The 19,726-nt window shown below is 41.0% G+C and overlaps 1 protein-coding gene across 1 annotated transcript in view; it reads left to right on the top strand.

The window, feature by feature from the left end:
• The window catches only part of LOC122796908 (CD109 antigen-like), a 969,469-nt gene that overhangs the window by 257,083 nt on the left and 692,660 nt on the right, over positions 1–19,726 (top strand). The window contains exon 8 of the mRNA XM_044065708.1: positions 13,729–13,837. Coding sequence (XP_043921643.1) covers positions 13,729–13,837 — 109 coding nt within the window. The remainder of the gene's footprint in view (positions 1–13,728; positions 13,838–19,726) is intronic.

A 19,726-nucleotide genomic window follows, 5' to 3' on the forward strand; every position in this document is an offset into this window, starting at 1 on the left:
CACTTCTTGTTGTCAATAGTTTCAGTCTCTTAGCTTCTGTTTATCTACTGTGTGAGTCTGGACAAGGCACTTAACTAAACAGTGCTCCTGAGTGTGAAAAGGTTTGTGTGGATTACAGCTCTGTCTGTGTTTACAAATACTTAACAGTGGAGGTATGAGAAGCTATTCTATTTGAGACCTTAGGAGTACAGACCAAAACCTCCTAGATATCTATAAGGCAAAAAAATCCATTGGCCAAAGCCTTTACTGCTTCTTCCCATCCCTATCCTGGAATTGGTTTCCCCTAACCATCAGAGAAGTAACACCAAAGCTTTAAAACAAACCATTTAGGAACATTTATACAGCACCTGGACTTGTCTCTGCAAAAACCATTCATGAACCCTCTCCACACAATCACTCATTGCTATCACTCAATCACTGTACTCACATCCTTCCTACCAATTCCCCCTATTCCCCATTACAACTCTTATTTTTACTAACTACCAGTGGAATGTAACTTAGTATAGAATCTCAGTACTAAACTAACCTGTTCTCAGTATCGCCTCTGTTGACTAAGTCTAATCTTTGTCTTTTTTTTTCTTACTAAGCTGTCCCTCACTCCATTTGTATCACTCAAAGACTCTGTTAATTACTATTATGTTAGTCATGTTCCCTAGAAATGTCATGTACAATACTTCAGTATGCAGTGTCCTCAATATATTGTTGTGCTATGATTTACCCACTGTATTGTTTGTTTTACTATGCTTTATCCACTGTTTTGTAATTTAACAATGTTGTGGAGCTTTTCTCCCCCGGGCCTCCTCTGAAAAAAGGCATTTGCCCAGTCTGACTTTCCCGGTTAACAAATGTCAAATAAATAAATAAATAAATAAATAAATAAATAATACATGATTTTGAACACTTCCTTCAGAAGAATGTGTTTCGCTAGTTCCAGCAGGGAGTACATCAGTCCCTGTTGCAACAAGAACTCTGCTAATCCAATTCTAAAGTCCAGCTTTGAGTAGTTATTATGGTTTATTAAGCCTACATTTGCTAGTGGTATGTGCTAGAAACTAAACAAATCTATCCCATTTAGAAATTCTGTATCACTTCAGATGCCAGGCTTCTTTGTGAATAACACGTGATTAGCACTCTTACGTATGACTGCTAGTGTATGAGTACTAGACTTTGTCTTGAATGATTAGAACTGCAATATCTTTGGGATTTCTTCTTTCCCTGAGATGTACTGATCTTGTTGATGGTGTATACAAGTAAAGGGAGTGTGGAGTATAGATAACTCCTCTAAAAACACTTTTTTATTTAATTTTCACTTGCAAATGCTGTTTGGTTTTGAGAGACATCACTTGTTTGTGATTGTAGTTGTGTTGTGAAAGATTTATTAAGCTATGCTGATCTGTATTTAACACTGCATTTGCACATGTGGACATGGATACACAAATTATTTGTCAAAATGGAACTGCTGTTTAAAATGGGGCACAGGGAACAAGTACAAGGAATTATGATTTCTGTTCAGTTACAAAGCTGAAGAAGACAGTAATGTGTATATAGAATTTTTCATGCTTATTTATATTTTAGGTAGCAGCTTCTCGGTGAACTGCTGTAATGATTATATAATAAAAAGAAATAATGTTTTTGTCTACAGTAAAGCCTTTTACTACTTGATGACACAACTGGTTAAGAAATTGTTTTAGATTTGTGCTTTTATTTATTTATTTGCAGTTTCTTAACAGGGTAGGTGAAGTAGTTCAAAGACCCATTTCATTCACTACCTCGATACAGTAGAACAAAATAAATAGTCATTAGAGGAATAGTAATTAAAGATAGTATTGTTTAACATAGTACAATGTAATGAAATAGATGATTAATATAGTAAGTTACAGCAAAAATAATAACATAATGGAATACGGCGATAACATAACTGGATACTGTATACATTTTTAAGTAATCTATCTATCTATATATATATATATATATATATATATATATATATATATATATATATATATATATATACATAACACACACACACACACACACACACACACACACACACACACACACACACACACACACACACAGGGAAGCAACTTAAGTTGTACAAAAGCCAAACAAAAGTGTTTATTTTAAACAATAGATTAAAAGGTTTGGCCTGCTTCTCAAAAACAAGTACAATTAACTTTGCTATGCAAATGTTAACTTAGAGCAGTTGTAAAGGACTTTTAGGCTTTGATTAGCTGTTAGTTCCCTTGGAAGGTTATTCCACATGGCAGGTCCCATATAGGAGAAGGTTCCAAAGAACACTTTTTGCTAACATCAAAGACTGAACCAATGCTAATTTAATGAACATTAATCATACTTAGGAATGGAGTCCATTCCCACCATGGTATTAGAAATCCAAAAGACTTGGGATAAATTAGTGTGGGAAGGCTCTTTAACCAATTACGTTCTTGAACTATGGCTGAGAAAGTGTTAGGGCCTGAACATTTTAGTGAGTGGGAAAGATTCTTAGTTAGTGGTGAAAGTATCCAGTTAGGAGGATTTTCAAAATCAAAATAACATGCATTTAGATGAGCCTTTCAGTAACAAGAAGGAAATCAACTTGTAATAGGTCACAGTGATGCATATTCATGTATGGGAACTTTAAAATTTTATGTTTTGTGGTTGTAGTTTTTGTGTGTTCTGAGCTGAATGTAAGCTGAGGAGGGGGAAGACCATATTCTAGTTGTGGTATAACAATGTCTTTAGAAATGACTAGCCAGGCTTTGGGATATAGCAGGTGGAAGAGACAGTATCGGAGTTTCATTTGGGATAGAACATTTGAGATAATATTTTCTGTATGGAGGAAGAAGTTAATGGAGGTGTCTGGTTTATGGCCTAGATATTTCTGTTGACTAGCATTTAGAATGGCAATTTCACTGCTGTTTTTGAGAAAAAATAGAGGGGCAGGAAGCAAGTTTATCTATGTGTAGCAAAAACATTACATTAGTTTGGTAGCATTCAATAATAGCATTCAATAAGAGTTTGTTATTTAATAGTCTGGAAATTAGATTGGATAAACTTGTCTGAAATATATGTTGTAGTTACTAATGTACTGTACTGGATTCTATTTTTAAAACATTATCAGTGTACATAACCTGATTATGGTTATGGAGTTCAGAGGTTATATTTTTAATAAAGATGCTAAAGAGAAGACACACTAGCACAGATAAGATGAGAATAAAACGAACTCAAAACCAGATAAAAAATGAACACCAGTGGAAGCAATAAATCCAAACATAGGACCGTAACTGAGTTAATAGTTAAGCGCTTTCACTCACTTTAATCAACATGAGCTTCTTCAGAATAAACAGTTTTCCAGTTCAAAATGCATTTTTAAACTGTTGTCAATTATATCACGACATTCTTAAAGAAATCTAACCACTTATAAAAATAAAAAATGAATAAAATAGCCAATTTAAATACAATACTCTAATATGATGTATTGTAATACATACAGTATTAAATAATAAATAAGACACTTATTATTTGTACACTAAAATAATACGCAGTCCACATAATGAGCTACCTATTTCTAGCCATTAAGAAACATTTAATGTTAATAGTACCATTGAGGCCTGGAGTTTTGTCAGCAACCAAAACTATTTGCCACAGACTTTCTTTACATTCTAAGAAAGTCCTATAGTCACCTGTAAAAGGATCAGAATGAACCCTTTTTAATACAAAATAAGAAAATTTCTTGAAGAGTAAACATTCTGTTGCATGCACTGTCAAAGCATTAGTTCTATCCTTTTTTCTAATGGCTAAAACATGCTCATATATTCTTTTATGTAAAGCTCTAATAGTTTTTCCAACATAAAATTTGTCGCATGTATCACAGGTAGCACAGTATACAACATTGGTAGTGTTACAAGTGTAATAATCCTTAGCCCAGAACCTTCTCCCTATGTGTTTGAATTATATGCTGGACACATTACTCATAAATCTGCATTGTTTACATTTTCCACAGGAAAAACTGCCAGCAAGCCTAGATGTAGAATTCACAGCTATCATCTTATTATTTTCTAAAATATGCTTAATGCTGGTAGTCTTCCTGTAAGAAAAATGTGGGGCTGAATTTACAAAGGCTTTCATGGAGTGTAAGAACAGTGTAAGACTGCAGACAGGCAATATGTCTGCCAAGGCATTCAGCAATAGCCAGTAGGGGTGTGCGTGAGAGCTTCTAAAGCTACTCTTGCACGGACAGTGTTATGGTATGCAAATTACCTAATTTGCTGCTGAAAGCTATGCAAATGAGGTAAATTTGCGATCCAGGAATCACTAACCTGTCCGTGTAAGAGTAGTGTTATCTGCAGAAATGTACTCCGTTGGTAACGGAGTACCGTTCTGCAAATAGCAAAATGGAGCAATGACAGCTCCAAATAAAGGATGCATCCAGTTGAGGAAGCATGCCAATGGCCAAATATAGGACCATTGGCATTTATATGTGTTGCAAAAGAATAAAAATTAATACATTTTTTCCCCCCGATCTCCGATGTTTAAGTGTAGCGCAGCACCACGCAAACGTGCGGCACTCTAAAAACCAGAAAAAAATAAATCAAAGCCAAAAATAGGCATTTTATTAAAAATATCCATCTGCCATGCAAGTGAATGGCAGGCTGAAGACAACATGGCTACTGAGTAGTGGTTGCTAAGGGGGGAAGCTCAGTGTGAGAGATGTAACCAAGCATTAGTAGGCAATCCTATGCAAATGAGTATAAGGATAGTGAATCCCAATATTCCCTGCCATGTGAACCATGTCCCTAGAGTGTAAGAGTAGGATTAGGGGAGTAACAGAGTAGAAGATAGGTGACATCATGAGGGGGGTATGTATCAAAGACTGTAAGCTTATTGGAGCAGAGTGGCATGTGTTTGCTGTAAGCTACTCAGGACTGGAAGAGGGGTGTCTACAGTTGTCTGAACTGAAACCCAGAAACCAAAGGCGTACGCTGTGGCTACAACCAAGGTTTCTTGCAAAGACGCTTACACTGTGTGCGCACCTGTAAACCCATGTAAGCCCGTGTACACATGTGCGCACCCATGTAAGCCTGTGTAAGGCTGTGTGCGCGTATGTGCACCAGTGTAAGCCTGTGTAAGGCTATGTGTGCATGTTTGCGCTTGTTTGTGTGGTGCTGCCCCCTGTGGAAACAGAAAGGGAAAAGGAAGGAAAAGTACTAGTAGGAAGTTAACCAAGGAGAACTAGCAGAGCTGCCAGGTGAAATCAATCAGAATCAGCCACTTACACAGGCAGTACACTAGCCCAGCCCAGCCCAGCACTTAAAACTCTGCAAACAACATTCCCCCATGTTTTACTCAGAAACACTGCAACACTGCAATATACAAAGAGAAGTGAAAACTTAAAAAGCTTAACTGAGACAAAAAATGTTAGGGGCTGCCATTGCTATTATAAGGCAACATGTGCAAGATGCTGAGGGTGGTGCCAATGGGAATGCTGCTGAGCAACCCACAATGAGGAGACAGAGAAGAGTGTACACACCCAGGGTAACCTACCAAGGGCTAAATGAGCTGGAGATAGTGGAGCGCTATAGAGTGTACAGAGAGCTCCTGCAGCAAATTGTTGAGCTGTGCAGGCCACGCCTCACACACAGAGCCAACAGAGGGGAACCCATCCCAGTGGAAACCAAGGTATGTGTTGGCCTAAGAATACTAGCAACAGGTACCTTCCAGAGACCAACTGGTGATATGATGGGGATTTCACAGGCATCAGCATCCAGGGTATTGCACCAGTTCCTGAATGCCATGGCATCACATCGGTGATCATGTATATTTCCCTAGTTCCCATGAGGTATTGGCCAGCAATATGCATCTCTTCCAGCAAATAGCGGAATACCCTGAGGTAGTGGGTGCAATTGATTGCACCCACATCCACATCAAAGCACCAGCTGGTGAGCGGGGTAGGGCTTACATCAACTGCAAGGGCTTCCACTCCATCAACTGCCAGGTTGTGTGCGATTGCCAGGGCATAATACTGAATGTGTGTGCTGGCTGCCCTGGAAGCTATCACGACTCCCATATCTGGCATCTGATGCAGCTGTACCAGACATTTGCCAATGGGGACATCCCTGATGGTCAGCTAGTGGGGGATGCTGGATAAGCACTGGAGCCGTGGCTGATGACACCCATCAGAAATGCACACACACCTGAACAAGAACTCCATAATGAGGCACACGCACAAACACAAAATGTAATCGAGCATGTGTTTGGGATGCTCAAGTCATGGTTCCGGTGCCTGGACACATCTGGTGGAGCCTTGCAGTACTCACCAACTACGTGTACCCAAATTGTCATGGTATGTGCCATGCTACACAATATGATCCTGCGAAAACAGCTGAAGCAGGAACAGCATGGGGCAGGGCCAAACAGCCCCCCACCATTGCCAAGGCCTGCACAGGCACAGCGTGACTCGGAGGAGGAACAACCTGCGCCTGCCCCAGTAGGCAGAAGGAGGCATGCCCAGTATGCCTTGGCCTTGGCAAAAAGACAACGCATAGCACATACACTGGCTCAGTAGGAACCCTGGAAATGATACCTCTCTCTGACTCACACATAAAATAAAAGGGATGCCTAACTTGACACTTCCTGTTTCCAAACATGTATAGGGAGTGTAGTATGTGCATCCAACATAGGCAGCCCTGCAGCACCACCAGAGGCATGATTGCCATGTTCTAAACAATATAAGGCAGTGCTAAGCAGCATTTACCAATATTTAGTATATGTAAACAAAATTGGCCGTGCCAACTAGCGCAATGTTAGGCAACGTTAAGCAATGTTGGGCAAGGTCGGGCAAAGTTGTGCAAAGTTGAGCAAAGACAGGTAAACATGCTCATATCAGCTTTACTGTCCCTTAAGCAGTCTGGTCTGCCCAGCATGAAAATAAAAAGACAGAGCTCGAACCCAGGATACTGTGTACTATAGTCACAGTACTGAACCACTAAGCCATGATAGCATTTCAGTAGCACAGACACAGCAGGACAATTGTACAGTAATGCAAACACAAAGAAATGCTGTAACATGCCCCTAAAGATGCATATGGGTAACCTCCCCCACAGGCATATGCAGACAGAGAACATCAGGCCAGGCGGTGTGATGTGGGTTTTGTAGGCTATGAAGTTGCAATCTAATATATGTGGCATTGGACGCTAAGAAGTGTAGTACAGTAGCATGCCTCAAGCCAGTATGATATGCAACAGTACAGACTGAAATGGTGTACCGTACATAGCAGTGCAGGCATAGCAAATGTGTATAAGTGTCAGGTGAACCCCTTATCATATGTACACCCACAGTAACAATCAAGTGTGCCCCTGGGTAGAAATGTACAAAGAATAGCTCTCCATCCTGTATGTAGAAATGTTGATAAGTCTATGCAAAGTGTCTCATGGAAGCCCTGCAGGCACAGCATGATCCCTGTTGATCTATGACACAAAGGTGAGGCCTGCTGTAAAAATACAACTTGATTTTCCATACACATATAGTATAAATGTCTCTACTGGGCGTGCTCACACACTCCAACAAATGTAGTGGATTTCATTCAGCATCACACTAAAAGGTCATACTGGGCATGCTCACACACATGCCAAATACGGAAGTGATAATAAGGGATCTATGGACAAATGTGGATAGACATCTCTACTTCCAGAAACACATTCACAAAGTTGTCAGAAAATCATGTGATGTGTTCACACAAACTGCCAAGGTCTGTGCATGTAGGTCAAAGGAGGTTCCCAGTACTCATCAGTCATCAGACCTGTCAGAGAGTACCACAACACACTTGCGATGAATCTGAGTAGGCAAGTTCAGCAGCCAGAAAGACCACTGAAGGACCCCAACAAGAGGATTACTGGCCTTAACAGTTGCCCCATGCAACAAGACTGAATGTAACCCAATCTGTACTCTGTTGCATACTGTCTACTCATGAGATCTCTGCCCAACAGACAGGTCCATGTCATGGCTACACTCAGATCTGTTCTGAGTTACAGCTCAATGGCACTAAATATACAGACCCAACTGATATTGCCAACATCCTGGCAGATAGGATCAGTGTTAACTGTACCCCCCTCTCACCCATGAAAGAGCACATCTCTATAATGGAAGACTGCAAAGTTGCTGTCATCACAGCTGCACAGGTAAAAAACACTCTCCAAAGCCAGTATCACAGCAGCCATGGGACCAGATAACTTCACAGGCTGTGTTCCACACAAACCACACAATGAACAGGCACCACACTGCCATACCATGTGCAGTTATAGCCTCACCTCATGCTTTGTGCCTGTTGAATGGTGTACAGTGATGGTTACCCCACTACACAAGAGTGGAGACACCACGGACCCCATGAACTAGCACCCCATTAGCCTGATGAGCCTGCTCTTCAAGGCCTTGGAATGTATCATCATACAACATATAAAATATTACATTTGTAATCCCCAAACCATGGACCACAACCATGTTGGGTTTGTAAAATGCAGATAATGTCACATAAACCTGATAGATGACACTGAAGAAGTCAACAGAATCATCAGCAAGGGTAAGGTGGTTCACACAGCCTATGTTGAGCCTGCCACGGCTTACAACACCACCGCACACTCTGGAAATATAGGTAAACCCACTAAACTAGGTATAAATTGCTATGTCGCAACATGTGCTGCCCACAGGCTTACTGACAGAACACACACTGTGAAAGTAGCAGACTCCAAGTATGACTTTGGACCAGTGATGAGTGCAGTACCACAAGGTCCATTCCCGTGTCTTGTCCTGTTTAGTATCTACTTCCCTGAAGTAAAATTTAACATGGAAGGTATGTGGCTACTGAAGTTTCCAGATGACTACAAACTAGGAGCCATAATTGTAAACATTAAAGATGTGGACATCCTACAAAAGGGCCTCACTGAGACAGAAAGATGGCTATAGTCAAAGCCATGGGCTCCAGAACAATGCCAAAAGGTGCATTGTCATCCCCCTTTGTTAAAAACTCTGTAGCCAAAAACGACAACAGAGGCAGTAGTATACTTAACACTGAAAGTGTGACAAGAAACCTTGATTCACAGGTGGACACTGGACACAACAGTGATAATCACATCCCCACAGTAGTCAGGAAACCCTGCTATGTGGCACACCTCATCACAAAATGTGTCTCATGCAGAATAGAAGAGGACATTGTTCCCCACTACACATCACCAGCCTGAACATCAACAGCTATGTCACAGGATGTGTGGCCTAGTGGCTCTCAGGTCAAACACACATGTTCAGAGTTGCAGGTGCCATGTCTGACTCTAAGACAGTCACAAATGGCATCCCACAGGTCTTGGTCCTGGGACCCCACCTGTTCAGTAGACACTGCTCAGAGGTACAGGCAAGCACAGGAGGAGTATGGCTGAACAGGTTTGCAGATGACTGCTAACTGTGGTCCATAATTGACTCTATGGCTGACACACACATCCTCCAGAAGGGGCTTACAGAGACAGATACCTGGTGTCAAAACAATGCCCCAACAAGAATGCCAAAGAATGCATAGTCATCTCCTTTGGCTAAAACAAAGTGCAAACAAATTACCACATAGGTGGTACTCCAGTATGTATGGAGAAAGTCATGAAGGCCATGGAGACACAGTTATATAGTTAACTCTCCTTTGATGATCAGATGGCCAAAGTGTTTAGACATTCCTTCTATGTAGCCCACTCAATGTCACCTAATGTAACCCACTTTGTCTAGTCTGATGATGTCACAATCCTACAAATATACCTGTGGAAAAGAGAACTCACAGTAATGTGTATAGCGCATCATGTAAATGTGTACTCCTGTAGTAACATAAACCAGTTAGGTAGGGGTTTGAATCCTGCACTTGACAAATGTGTGTGTGTCTGCTTGTGTATGATCTCCTTGGAGAGGAGCAAACATTTTTGAGAGTAGTCAAACACCTTAAAAGTGGTATACTAATCTTTGTCAGATCTGATGATGTCACCACCCTACAAATATACCCGTGGAAAAGAGAACTCAAAATAATGTGTATAGCGCGTCGTATAAATGTGTACTCCTGTAGTAACATAAAGCAATTAGGTAGGGGTTTGATTCCTGCACTTGACAAGTGTGTGTGTGCTCTATGTGTGTGAAACTGTTGGTCAATGGGTTGTGGGTTTTGCTTTTACTACTGTATGACATATCAGTATGACACCAGTATGTGCATTGCACATGTGTGGTAGCTGTGTGGCAAATACATATACGTACATGTGACCTCAATTATTGCATGTGTGGGAACCCTGCTTTCTCCAAGAACACATCTGTCATCTTTTCAAGAGTGTGCTGCTGCTTTCCAGGCCTTAGGTCACATCTGTATGCTTGTGATGAGGCCAGCCACTGCAGTGATCCCTGGCCTAGGTCAACTGTGTCACACACACTCATTACGGTTTCTATAGAATTGTGTGAGTGAGGGTTTATGGCTGAGGTAGATATCAGACCTGTTCAAACGCAGCAGGGTCTATCAATGATGGTTATTCATTATAGGTGTACAACAACCTTTGTGGATATGCATGCAGACCCCTTATTGCTTATGTGATCTACCGAGGGATTTAAACATACCTTTGGAAATGTGATTATCAAAGGAGAGATGACGTACCACTTGGTTGCATGTAATGTACCTGTTCTTCATGTTGGTGGCTACTACCTATGTGGTACTGTGGGGATACTATGTTCTGTAAAGGTGGATGACTATGCTTTGGTTGGCTTATAGCTTTACAGCATGGGTTTGACAACAGGGATCTGTCTGTGTGATACCCTTGTGGAGGATGTGTGTGTCATCTGGAGAATGCATTGTAGGCCACAGTATGCATTACCACACATAGACGGACATATCCCTACTGTGATTGCTTGTACCTAAGAGAGCTAGATGCCAAACAGGAGTGGTCCCAGTAATGGGTGCAGGTGAATACCACTGGTTACTGGCATAGTATAGTACCTGAAGTGTCCAAATGTTACTGTGTGTCCTACATTTGTGTGTCAGTTATCAAGACATCATTTAATGATCGGTTATGGTCAGGCTGTTGAAGTTGTGTAAACTACCAGATTGCAAAACAATGACAGATAGTAACAATATCACCCACAGCACAGTGTCAAACCATGTCATACACACATGTGTAGTCAAGTTCCGAAATGTGTGTAGTACAATGCATACTGGCCACCAATCAAGGCTATGGAGTGTTACTGTGTAATACAGGGCATGTCACCCTGCCCATTTATCCAGTATGCAAGTATATGCAGACAGTGCACCTCCACCATGTTCACAAATGTACACCTGCAAATCTGTGCCACACACATCCCACACATACTGTCCACTCTCTAACACATGCTGCCAATACTACACACATCAGCCAAGTGGCACCTGGGCGGACGATACACATTGGAACTAACACTGGTGTAAACATTACTACATTGACAATCATATCTTACATGCATCATGCCTGCTCAGCTACACCTTCAAGCATATCATTACACTCTACTGCTGACAACTTGCTAACATTGCTATACTGCTATAAAGTCACCCTGTGCATCAGCACCATGTTAGTCTGTTCCTGCATTGATGTCACAGATGACAGGAGGTGGCACAGGATTCATCATATGCACGGGGTATGTTGTTGGTTTGCCAGCGGCCTACAGTGAGCCATACAATTGACATGTATGTGTGTGTGTGTGTGTGTGTGTGTGTGTGTGTGTGTGTGTGTGTGTGTGTGTGTGTGTGTGTGTGTGTGTGTGGGCCAAGAGTACTGGGCCAATGTTGATGTAATGTGTGCATGTATGTGGTTGCCCTAGGTGTCTTGTTTATGTATGTGTGTCTGCATGCACACAGTTCCACCGTGTGGCTGCCATATACGGGTCTTTGTGGGACAGCCACAGACTGTACCTGCCAGGCTTTACAGATCACCGTCTCTGGCCATGGATACAGTACCTGCGCCTGGCAGGGGTGCTACTGACACTATTAGGTACTAAGCCTAACTGGGTACTATCCCCAGAGGTAGATGGATGTACACTGGAGCCACGTCCCTGCTGGAACTGTCCAGAGCCACGTGCACGTGAACTTCTAGGATGGTCTATGGACAGCCCACCCCCAACATTGCTGGGGCTGGTACTGGCACTATGGGAGTGGCTGTGACTTGAGGGACATTCGCTCAAGAAAGACACGAGTAATTATCTCACAGAAAGAGTTGTCATCCTTCTTAAAGAGGTAGTACTGTAAAAGTCAGAAAAGGAATTCAAATAATTAATACGTTACTTCTATAAAAAACAGAATATCTAGTTTGTCAGTACAAAGGATGAACTTTCAGCCTCTTTCCATTTAAAAAACATTTTATATTTGTATTTTCATTCATTCCAAGGACTTTATGAGCACATAATTTTATTTGCCATTTGCCTCAACTGTCTCCAGTTAATTTTTGTAGTTCCCTCCCCTTAAGTCATCTGGTAAACACTTTGTGATTAAGAATAAAAACTAAAAACTTTTTATAATTAAGACAGAGTGTAGAATGTTTATATAAAGTGTTATTGTGGTCTTTAATTTTCATACTGTATAGATGTTCTTTAATACGTTTCTCCAAACTATGTGTGGTCATACCAATATAATAACTGGAACAACCCGAGCATAAAACAATATGAACTAAACCAGTTGATTTACAAGTTTACCTTTCTACAAATGTTACACATCCCACGACTGTGCATCCTCACCTCTCTTTCTGTCCGAGGAACCATTAAAAAGGTGTCAGATTGTTCTAACATTGTTTTAAAACACCTCCCTTTGTGGTAAACAAAATTGGGCTTCTAGCCTAAAATATTCCATACTTCACAATTTCCTTGTAGTATCTTTTTCTTGTTAATAATCCCCTTTATAGCAAAACTTATAAGGACATCAGAGGAATCTGAAGACTGCATTTAAGTGCCATCTTTCAAAAAGGAGATATGTGCGAAAACAGGAGGCACAGTCTAAGGACAGAAGCTTAACAGTTCAACTGTGGTGTAGATACCAGATGAATTGGGCAGGTAGGAAGGGAGTGAGAAACTGATTGTGATCACCTATCTCCTGAGGTGGGGCTTGTCCAGCTCGCTGCCTGGTTGACATCTGCAATAGTGTAGGTGTATGGCCGCAGTAGTATGATCATAGTGGCTATGCACTGCACAGTAGACCACCACATCAGCAGGGGATTGTAACTTGCGGCTGTATGCCTATTCTCTGTAAGCAGCAATGGCAGATATCACAGCCAGTTGTGGAGAGGGAATTAGGTGAGGTGGAGGGTTCACATGATCAGCATGCTCACCCACTCCCTAACACCCAACTCTCATCTATGAGATGAATGAATGGGATTGACCATACTCTAACCCTGGTCAAAAAAAGAGTGGACTATAAGGCTTTTGCCCTGCCTGGCCATTGCCCAGAAAGAGAAACAGATGATTACAATAGGTGCAGGAAGTGGAGTCACAAGTGAATCATGTAGAAAAAAAAGATTGAGGAGCTCAAGAAAGACACGAGTAATTATCTCACAGAAAGAGTTGTCATCCTTCTTAAAGATGTAGTACTGTAAAAATCAGAAAAGGAATTCAAATAATTAATATGTTACTGTAAAATATACTTATAGTGTTGATTTTTAATCCATTTCCAAAACTCATGCTTTAACGTTTTTGTTTTGTATTTTACAGATACACCTATGGAAAGATGGTGACAGGGAATGCAACAATCACACTATCACTTTTGCTTCCAAGTTATATGATGGTAGAGCAAAACAAGAACATTACTAAATCTTTTGAGGTAAGGACCGACATGTTGTTTAAATCCTACATAATAACTGTTGTCGTATTTACAGGTTAGATAACTAAAGAATTTTAAGTTTCACTTTCTGATACACAAGTCTGAAACAATAAATATAACATAGAATGGGACCTCAGCACTGACTTACACTAAGGAGGATGAGTAAAGAAATCAAAAACAGTAATTCATATAGCTGTTCTGTTTTTTAATAACTTAGATGAAAATGACACAGACCATTAATAAAGATAAGCCAAGAATAATTAAATGAGACTTTAAAAATGCAAAGTCATAGTCCAACTTTTTTTTTTGGTAGATAAACTTTGTTGTTTAGCTTTCTACATAAAGTTATTTGGATAGTTTTGGAAACTATATGGTCTGAAATTCTCTGATAGATGAGTACATGCAGAAAACAGTTTAGAGAATCATGAATGAACTACAGCACTGGCTGCAACTTCTGATGACATCACCACCTGACTGTGTGCCATTTTTAATGCTGTTATATAACTAGTGTCAAATGTTTTTGCCTTCCTTGTTTATATAATAGAAATCTGATTTGAATCAAACAGTGATGGCATTTGTAGGAAGAACTATACTGATGTCTGAAATACAAAATTATTGCAATTTTTAGATGATGAGCACAACAATGATGTGTTCTCACTCAGAAAATGAATGACTACAGTGCATAGTGAGGGTATGTAAAATAAGGAAATATTTAAATTCATATTAAGGACCTTTTTTCATAAACAGGATAGTGGTGTAGACCATTCCTGGGACAAGACCTTGTCATGTTGGAGTGTTGGAGTGACTTTTTTCTTTAATTATCCTCAGGCTATGTTGTGTGAAGCCTCATTCACTTGGCATGGTCATCCATTGTGTAAAGCTTGAGGTGAGGTACCATGCTGTTTATGACAACACTTCAAAATAACCTTTTGGGTGGATAATAATTGCGATAACATGAGAATATCAAGTCATATCTAAGACTTCATTCCATTCCATTCTCTTGATCTTGGTCTTGTCAAATTCAAGCAGGTCATACCTCTCAACCTCTAAGCAGAAGAAATCTGGACAAAGCCAAAAAAGGGGGAATAAAGGTCCAAAAATAGGGATGAGTTTTACATATTATTCATTAATTTAGAAAGTTTTAGAATAAAAGGTTTTGTGTCACATGCATTTTTTTGAAGAATACGAAGTTTCAAATGTCTGTCATTATTGACTTCAACCTTCAGTGATTTGCCAGAAAACCACACATTTTTTGAGGAACAGATCAAGAATGTTATTGTCTGTCTTTCGGCTTTTTACCGGTAAGGGGTCGCCACAGCGGAACTCCAGTCCACTAATGATTGGCAGTAGATTTTTATGACACGCCGAGGTGCCATCTTGACGCCCAACCTTCAATGAAGGCATGCCCATTTACGCATGCATGTCTTTTGAATGCTACCCAACTCTGGGGAGGACATGCAGACTCCACACAGAAGGCACTCCCAAGATAAGCCAAGAATCAAACCGGAGAACCTCTTGCTGTGAGGTAACAATGCTACCGCCATACCACTGAGGCAAAAATCCTGATATTCTGTGAGAATTTTGACAGTTTAGATGTATGCATCAGTTCTTATGGTCTTTCCCCCCTTATGTTTAAAGAATGCCCTGTAGTCCGTAAGTAAAATGAAATCATATAAGCTAAATTATGATAATACTTTGATTCTGCAATATGCCTGAGCTATAACTCCACTGTGAAATATGCTATTAGATCTCAACACAATGACTTCACAATAACATCAGTTAGCAATACATTGGATTATTACTTCACTAATATTAGTGTAAATGCTGAGGCTACAGACACCCTTAGATGTGTAATCTGCTAAAGTGCATTTCATGTTACCATATCTTGCTCATTAATCAGTCTCTATTCACTCTTTGTGAATTGACATAGATCATCTAGTAACCAAAGAGAATGGTACAGCTACACAAATATCCTGCAAGAAAAGTAGCAGGAATCTTAAGAAGTTTGGAGACACTGAAATTTATCTAGTCTGAGCAGCACAGCAGACACAGTCAAGTAGGAACCATCTGAAGAAAAATCCTCTGCTTTTCAGTGAGAGAGTGTGTCTATGAAGCTATGGTGTGTGTGTGTGTGTGTGTGTGTGTGTGTGTGTGTGTGTGTGTGTGTGTGTGTGTGTGTGTGTGTGTGTGTGTGATGAAGAGAAATGACAGCAGGCAGGTCTGTTATATGGAATAATGTGTAGTTCATGCATATGAATATGATGGTCCAGAATCATCATCATCATCATCAGCCCCCCTTTTTCCCATTTTTTTCTACATGGGTCAGGGTATCGTGTTAATGGTCACCAACTCTCTCGATTCAGTGCCACACTCCTGCCTTCTTCAACGCTTATGCCTAACCTTTGCAGATCTTCTTTCACACAATCCATCCACCTCTTTGCTGGACATCCTCACTTCTTCTTACCGTCTTCATGTCTGTTCCAAATCTTCCTCACCAGATTGTCTTCTGCTTTTCTACACATGTTCCCAAACCACTGTAATCTGTTCTCTTTGATCTTTTCTGCAATTGGAGCTACTTTGGCTTCTGCTCTTATGTCCTCATTTCTTCATCTGTCCCACAGTGTGCATCCTATCACCTTTCTCAGGCACTTCATTTACATCACCTCTAGCTTCTTCAACTGTTCTGCCTTTACTGCCCAGGTTTCTGTACCATACAGTAGTACTGGTCACCCCACTGTCTTGTACACCTTACTTTTCTGCTTCTTTGGCATTCTTCTGTCATAGACTACACCTGATACTCTATGCGATTTGGCTGCAGCCCCTCTGATTCTAGCTTTGGCTTCTTCATTCAGACTACCCTTCTCCTCAACTATTCCTCCTAGATACTTGATGCTGTTTACCTGTTCCACTATAGTCCCTTCTATCTCTACTCTCAGCTTCTTCTGATTTCCCCTATTTGCTGCCACTACCGCTGTCTTATCTGTGCTTAGTTTCATACCATGTGCCTTCAGATTTGCATTCCATTCTCCTATCCTTTACTGAAGTTCAAGCTCAGAGTCTATCTGCACTGCCACATTGTCTGCATACAGCAGCTTTGTTGATCCATCCCCTCCAACCTGTTTGCTAATGTAGTCCATCACCAGTATGAACACCAGTAGGCTCAGAGCCGAACCCTGATGTGGACCCACATCTACTGGGAACCCCTCTGTGAGGCTTAACTCAGTTCATACTTGAGTTATTGGGTCCTTGTACATAGCCTGCACTAATTCTACCAATGTTTCTGGGACTTCAAACCACCACAGTACTGCCCAAATCAGCTTTCATGGGACCTTGTCATGTGCTTTCTCAAAGTCTAGGAATGCCCAGTTGGACTGTCTCCTCATCTCTAGCTTCTTCTCAAGTATCTGTCTCAATGCAAATATCGGCTCCAGAAATCAGTTACTAAATCATCTCAATGCCTAGTCCTGAACCACTGTAAACAGCATACTCAAGAGAGCCACATGGTTTGAAAAGGGCACTTTCTATAATACAAGGTCTCCAGAACTCAGAAAAAGGCTAACCACTTACAGTAATTGGGTTAGGTCAACTACTATGGCAACAGCAAGACAGCTGTGTAAGCAATGAGCATGGCCTCATTATTACCTCATTAGCATGTCTCAGAATAACACTCTAGCTAACACTAGCACTGCCAGACCCGAAAACAGTAATTTTCTCCCTTGCAGCCCATGCATTGAGTTGGCAAAGGCATCCTTCAATAGTCACATTCACATCTACATACACACATACACACACACACACACACACACACACACACACACACACACACACACACACACACACACACACGCACAAACAAGCACATTCAAACACCTGCCCCCCACACAGATCATCCAACCATCAGTAAACAATCCTCAACAACACACAGTTGATCACACTTGGAGAAAAATTCACCTGTTATCCATGCATATTCTCTATCACACAGACATGCACATCCAGACTATTGATTCCCTGCCAAAGCCCCTTAGTATGACTATCCGGCCACACACACACACACACACACACACACACACACACACACACACACACACACACACACACACACACACACACACACACACACACACCACACTGTCACAACTTTGCCGAACTTAACTGCCCTGTGACTGCTTCCATAAGAGTGAATTGCTGACCGCTGTCTTTTGATGATGTTCACTTTTACCTTTAACAGTGAAATTTTCTCTGAATTACTCAACAGTGTAAATTGGGAGCTGCTGGAATTTCTAAATGAGAACACATGGCTACTTAGCATTAGCTGCTCCCACAGATTACTTCATTAGCATGAAGCTCTTCAAGTGAGACTGCAGTCTACACTGAGGCACCCAAAAGTGGGAACCTCAAAAGTAGGGCAATCAAAGAATCATAAACACGTACAATGACATGGAAAACAGCCATGTTAAGAATTGTCCTTCACAGTAAGTCTTTCTGAATCTCAGTCAGTTTTTCAAAATTTTCATAGGCTAAAGACAACCACAAAGCCTTCTTCAACTATGTCTGTAACATCAAAGGTTGTGGTACTTCCCTGAGCAGAGAGAAATAGCAAATCTGCTGGATGAAAATTTCAGCTCAAACTTCACCGCTTATTCCCCCCATGCCTCATCACATGACATACCTACTACTATAATCCCCCCAGCTATTAGCAGAGAGCAGGGCCTGATGGCACTTGCTAAAGCCAGAAACACAGAATCAATGGGCCCATACTATATCCTATTATGCCTCCTAAATAACTTGAAACATGACCTATTAGGACCACTTGAGTCACTTTTCAATTACAGCCTCACAAGAGATTTTGTATCATGAGAATGAAGGACTACAATTGTTAGGCCCCTTCACATGCATGGACCATCAACTGACCCCAGAAACTACAGATCAATTAGCTTGACTAGTCTAATATTTAAAGCCATCCAACAAATTTTCATGGAAATGATCAACAAAGGCATAAGCAACCTTAGGACACTGGAGCCAAGACAATTTAGCTTTGTTAAGGGTAACTCGTGTCTACTAAACCTGGTGGACTTCTTTGAGAAGGTCACCAAAGCAATGGATGTGGGAAAGATGGTGCATACTGCCTACCTGGACCTGGCTAAAGTATTTGAGGTAATACCCCACCTAGGTATATTTGACAAACTCAGCAAACTGTGCATAAACCCCTACATAACTCATTGGATTGCCAGCTGACTCACAGAGAAGAGTTAGAAAGTTAGGATTGGTGAGACCACCTCAGCTAAGAGATCATTCACCAGTGGGGTGCGACTGGGCTCCATGCTGGGACCACTTCAATTTGGCATCTACTTTTTGGAGGTAAAGCTAAAGTCAAGGGCCTTTGGCTGTCCAAGTTCACAGAAGACTGCAAATTGGGATCTATCATAGATTTCCCCATGACACAAACATGTCACAGGAGGGTTTAACACAGAGAAATGACTGGTGCCAAAGTCATGGATTAAAATTCAAAGCCAAGAAATGTATTATAGTACATTTTGGAAAAATGGTCACCCAGGCTAATTATCCCATTGATAAGACACCACTAAGTATTGACCCAGGGATCTGGGAGCAGATGTAGACAGTAATCTGCCTTTGACCAACATGTGGCCAAGATATTAAGAAAATCACTCTGTCACCCAGCTTATAAGCAAGGGCATGGCATCCAGTCCAAGGAAGTCATAGTGCCACTTTATTCAGCCCTTATCTAACGCATCATTGAGTTTAATGCCCCCTTCGACATATACCTGACCAGACATATGCAACAGTTGGAATATAAACAAAGGTTATTTACCAGGAGAATCCAAAGTATAAACACATTGTCCTACATGGATTGCCTTAAAGCCCTATTTC

This window comes from Protopterus annectens, chromosome 1.part0, assembly GCF_019279795.1.
Source record: "Protopterus annectens isolate FY-2018-M chromosome 1.part0, PAN1.0, whole genome shotgun sequence".
Taxonomy (NCBI): domain Eukaryota; kingdom Metazoa; phylum Chordata; order Ceratodontiformes; family Protopteridae; genus Protopterus; species Protopterus annectens.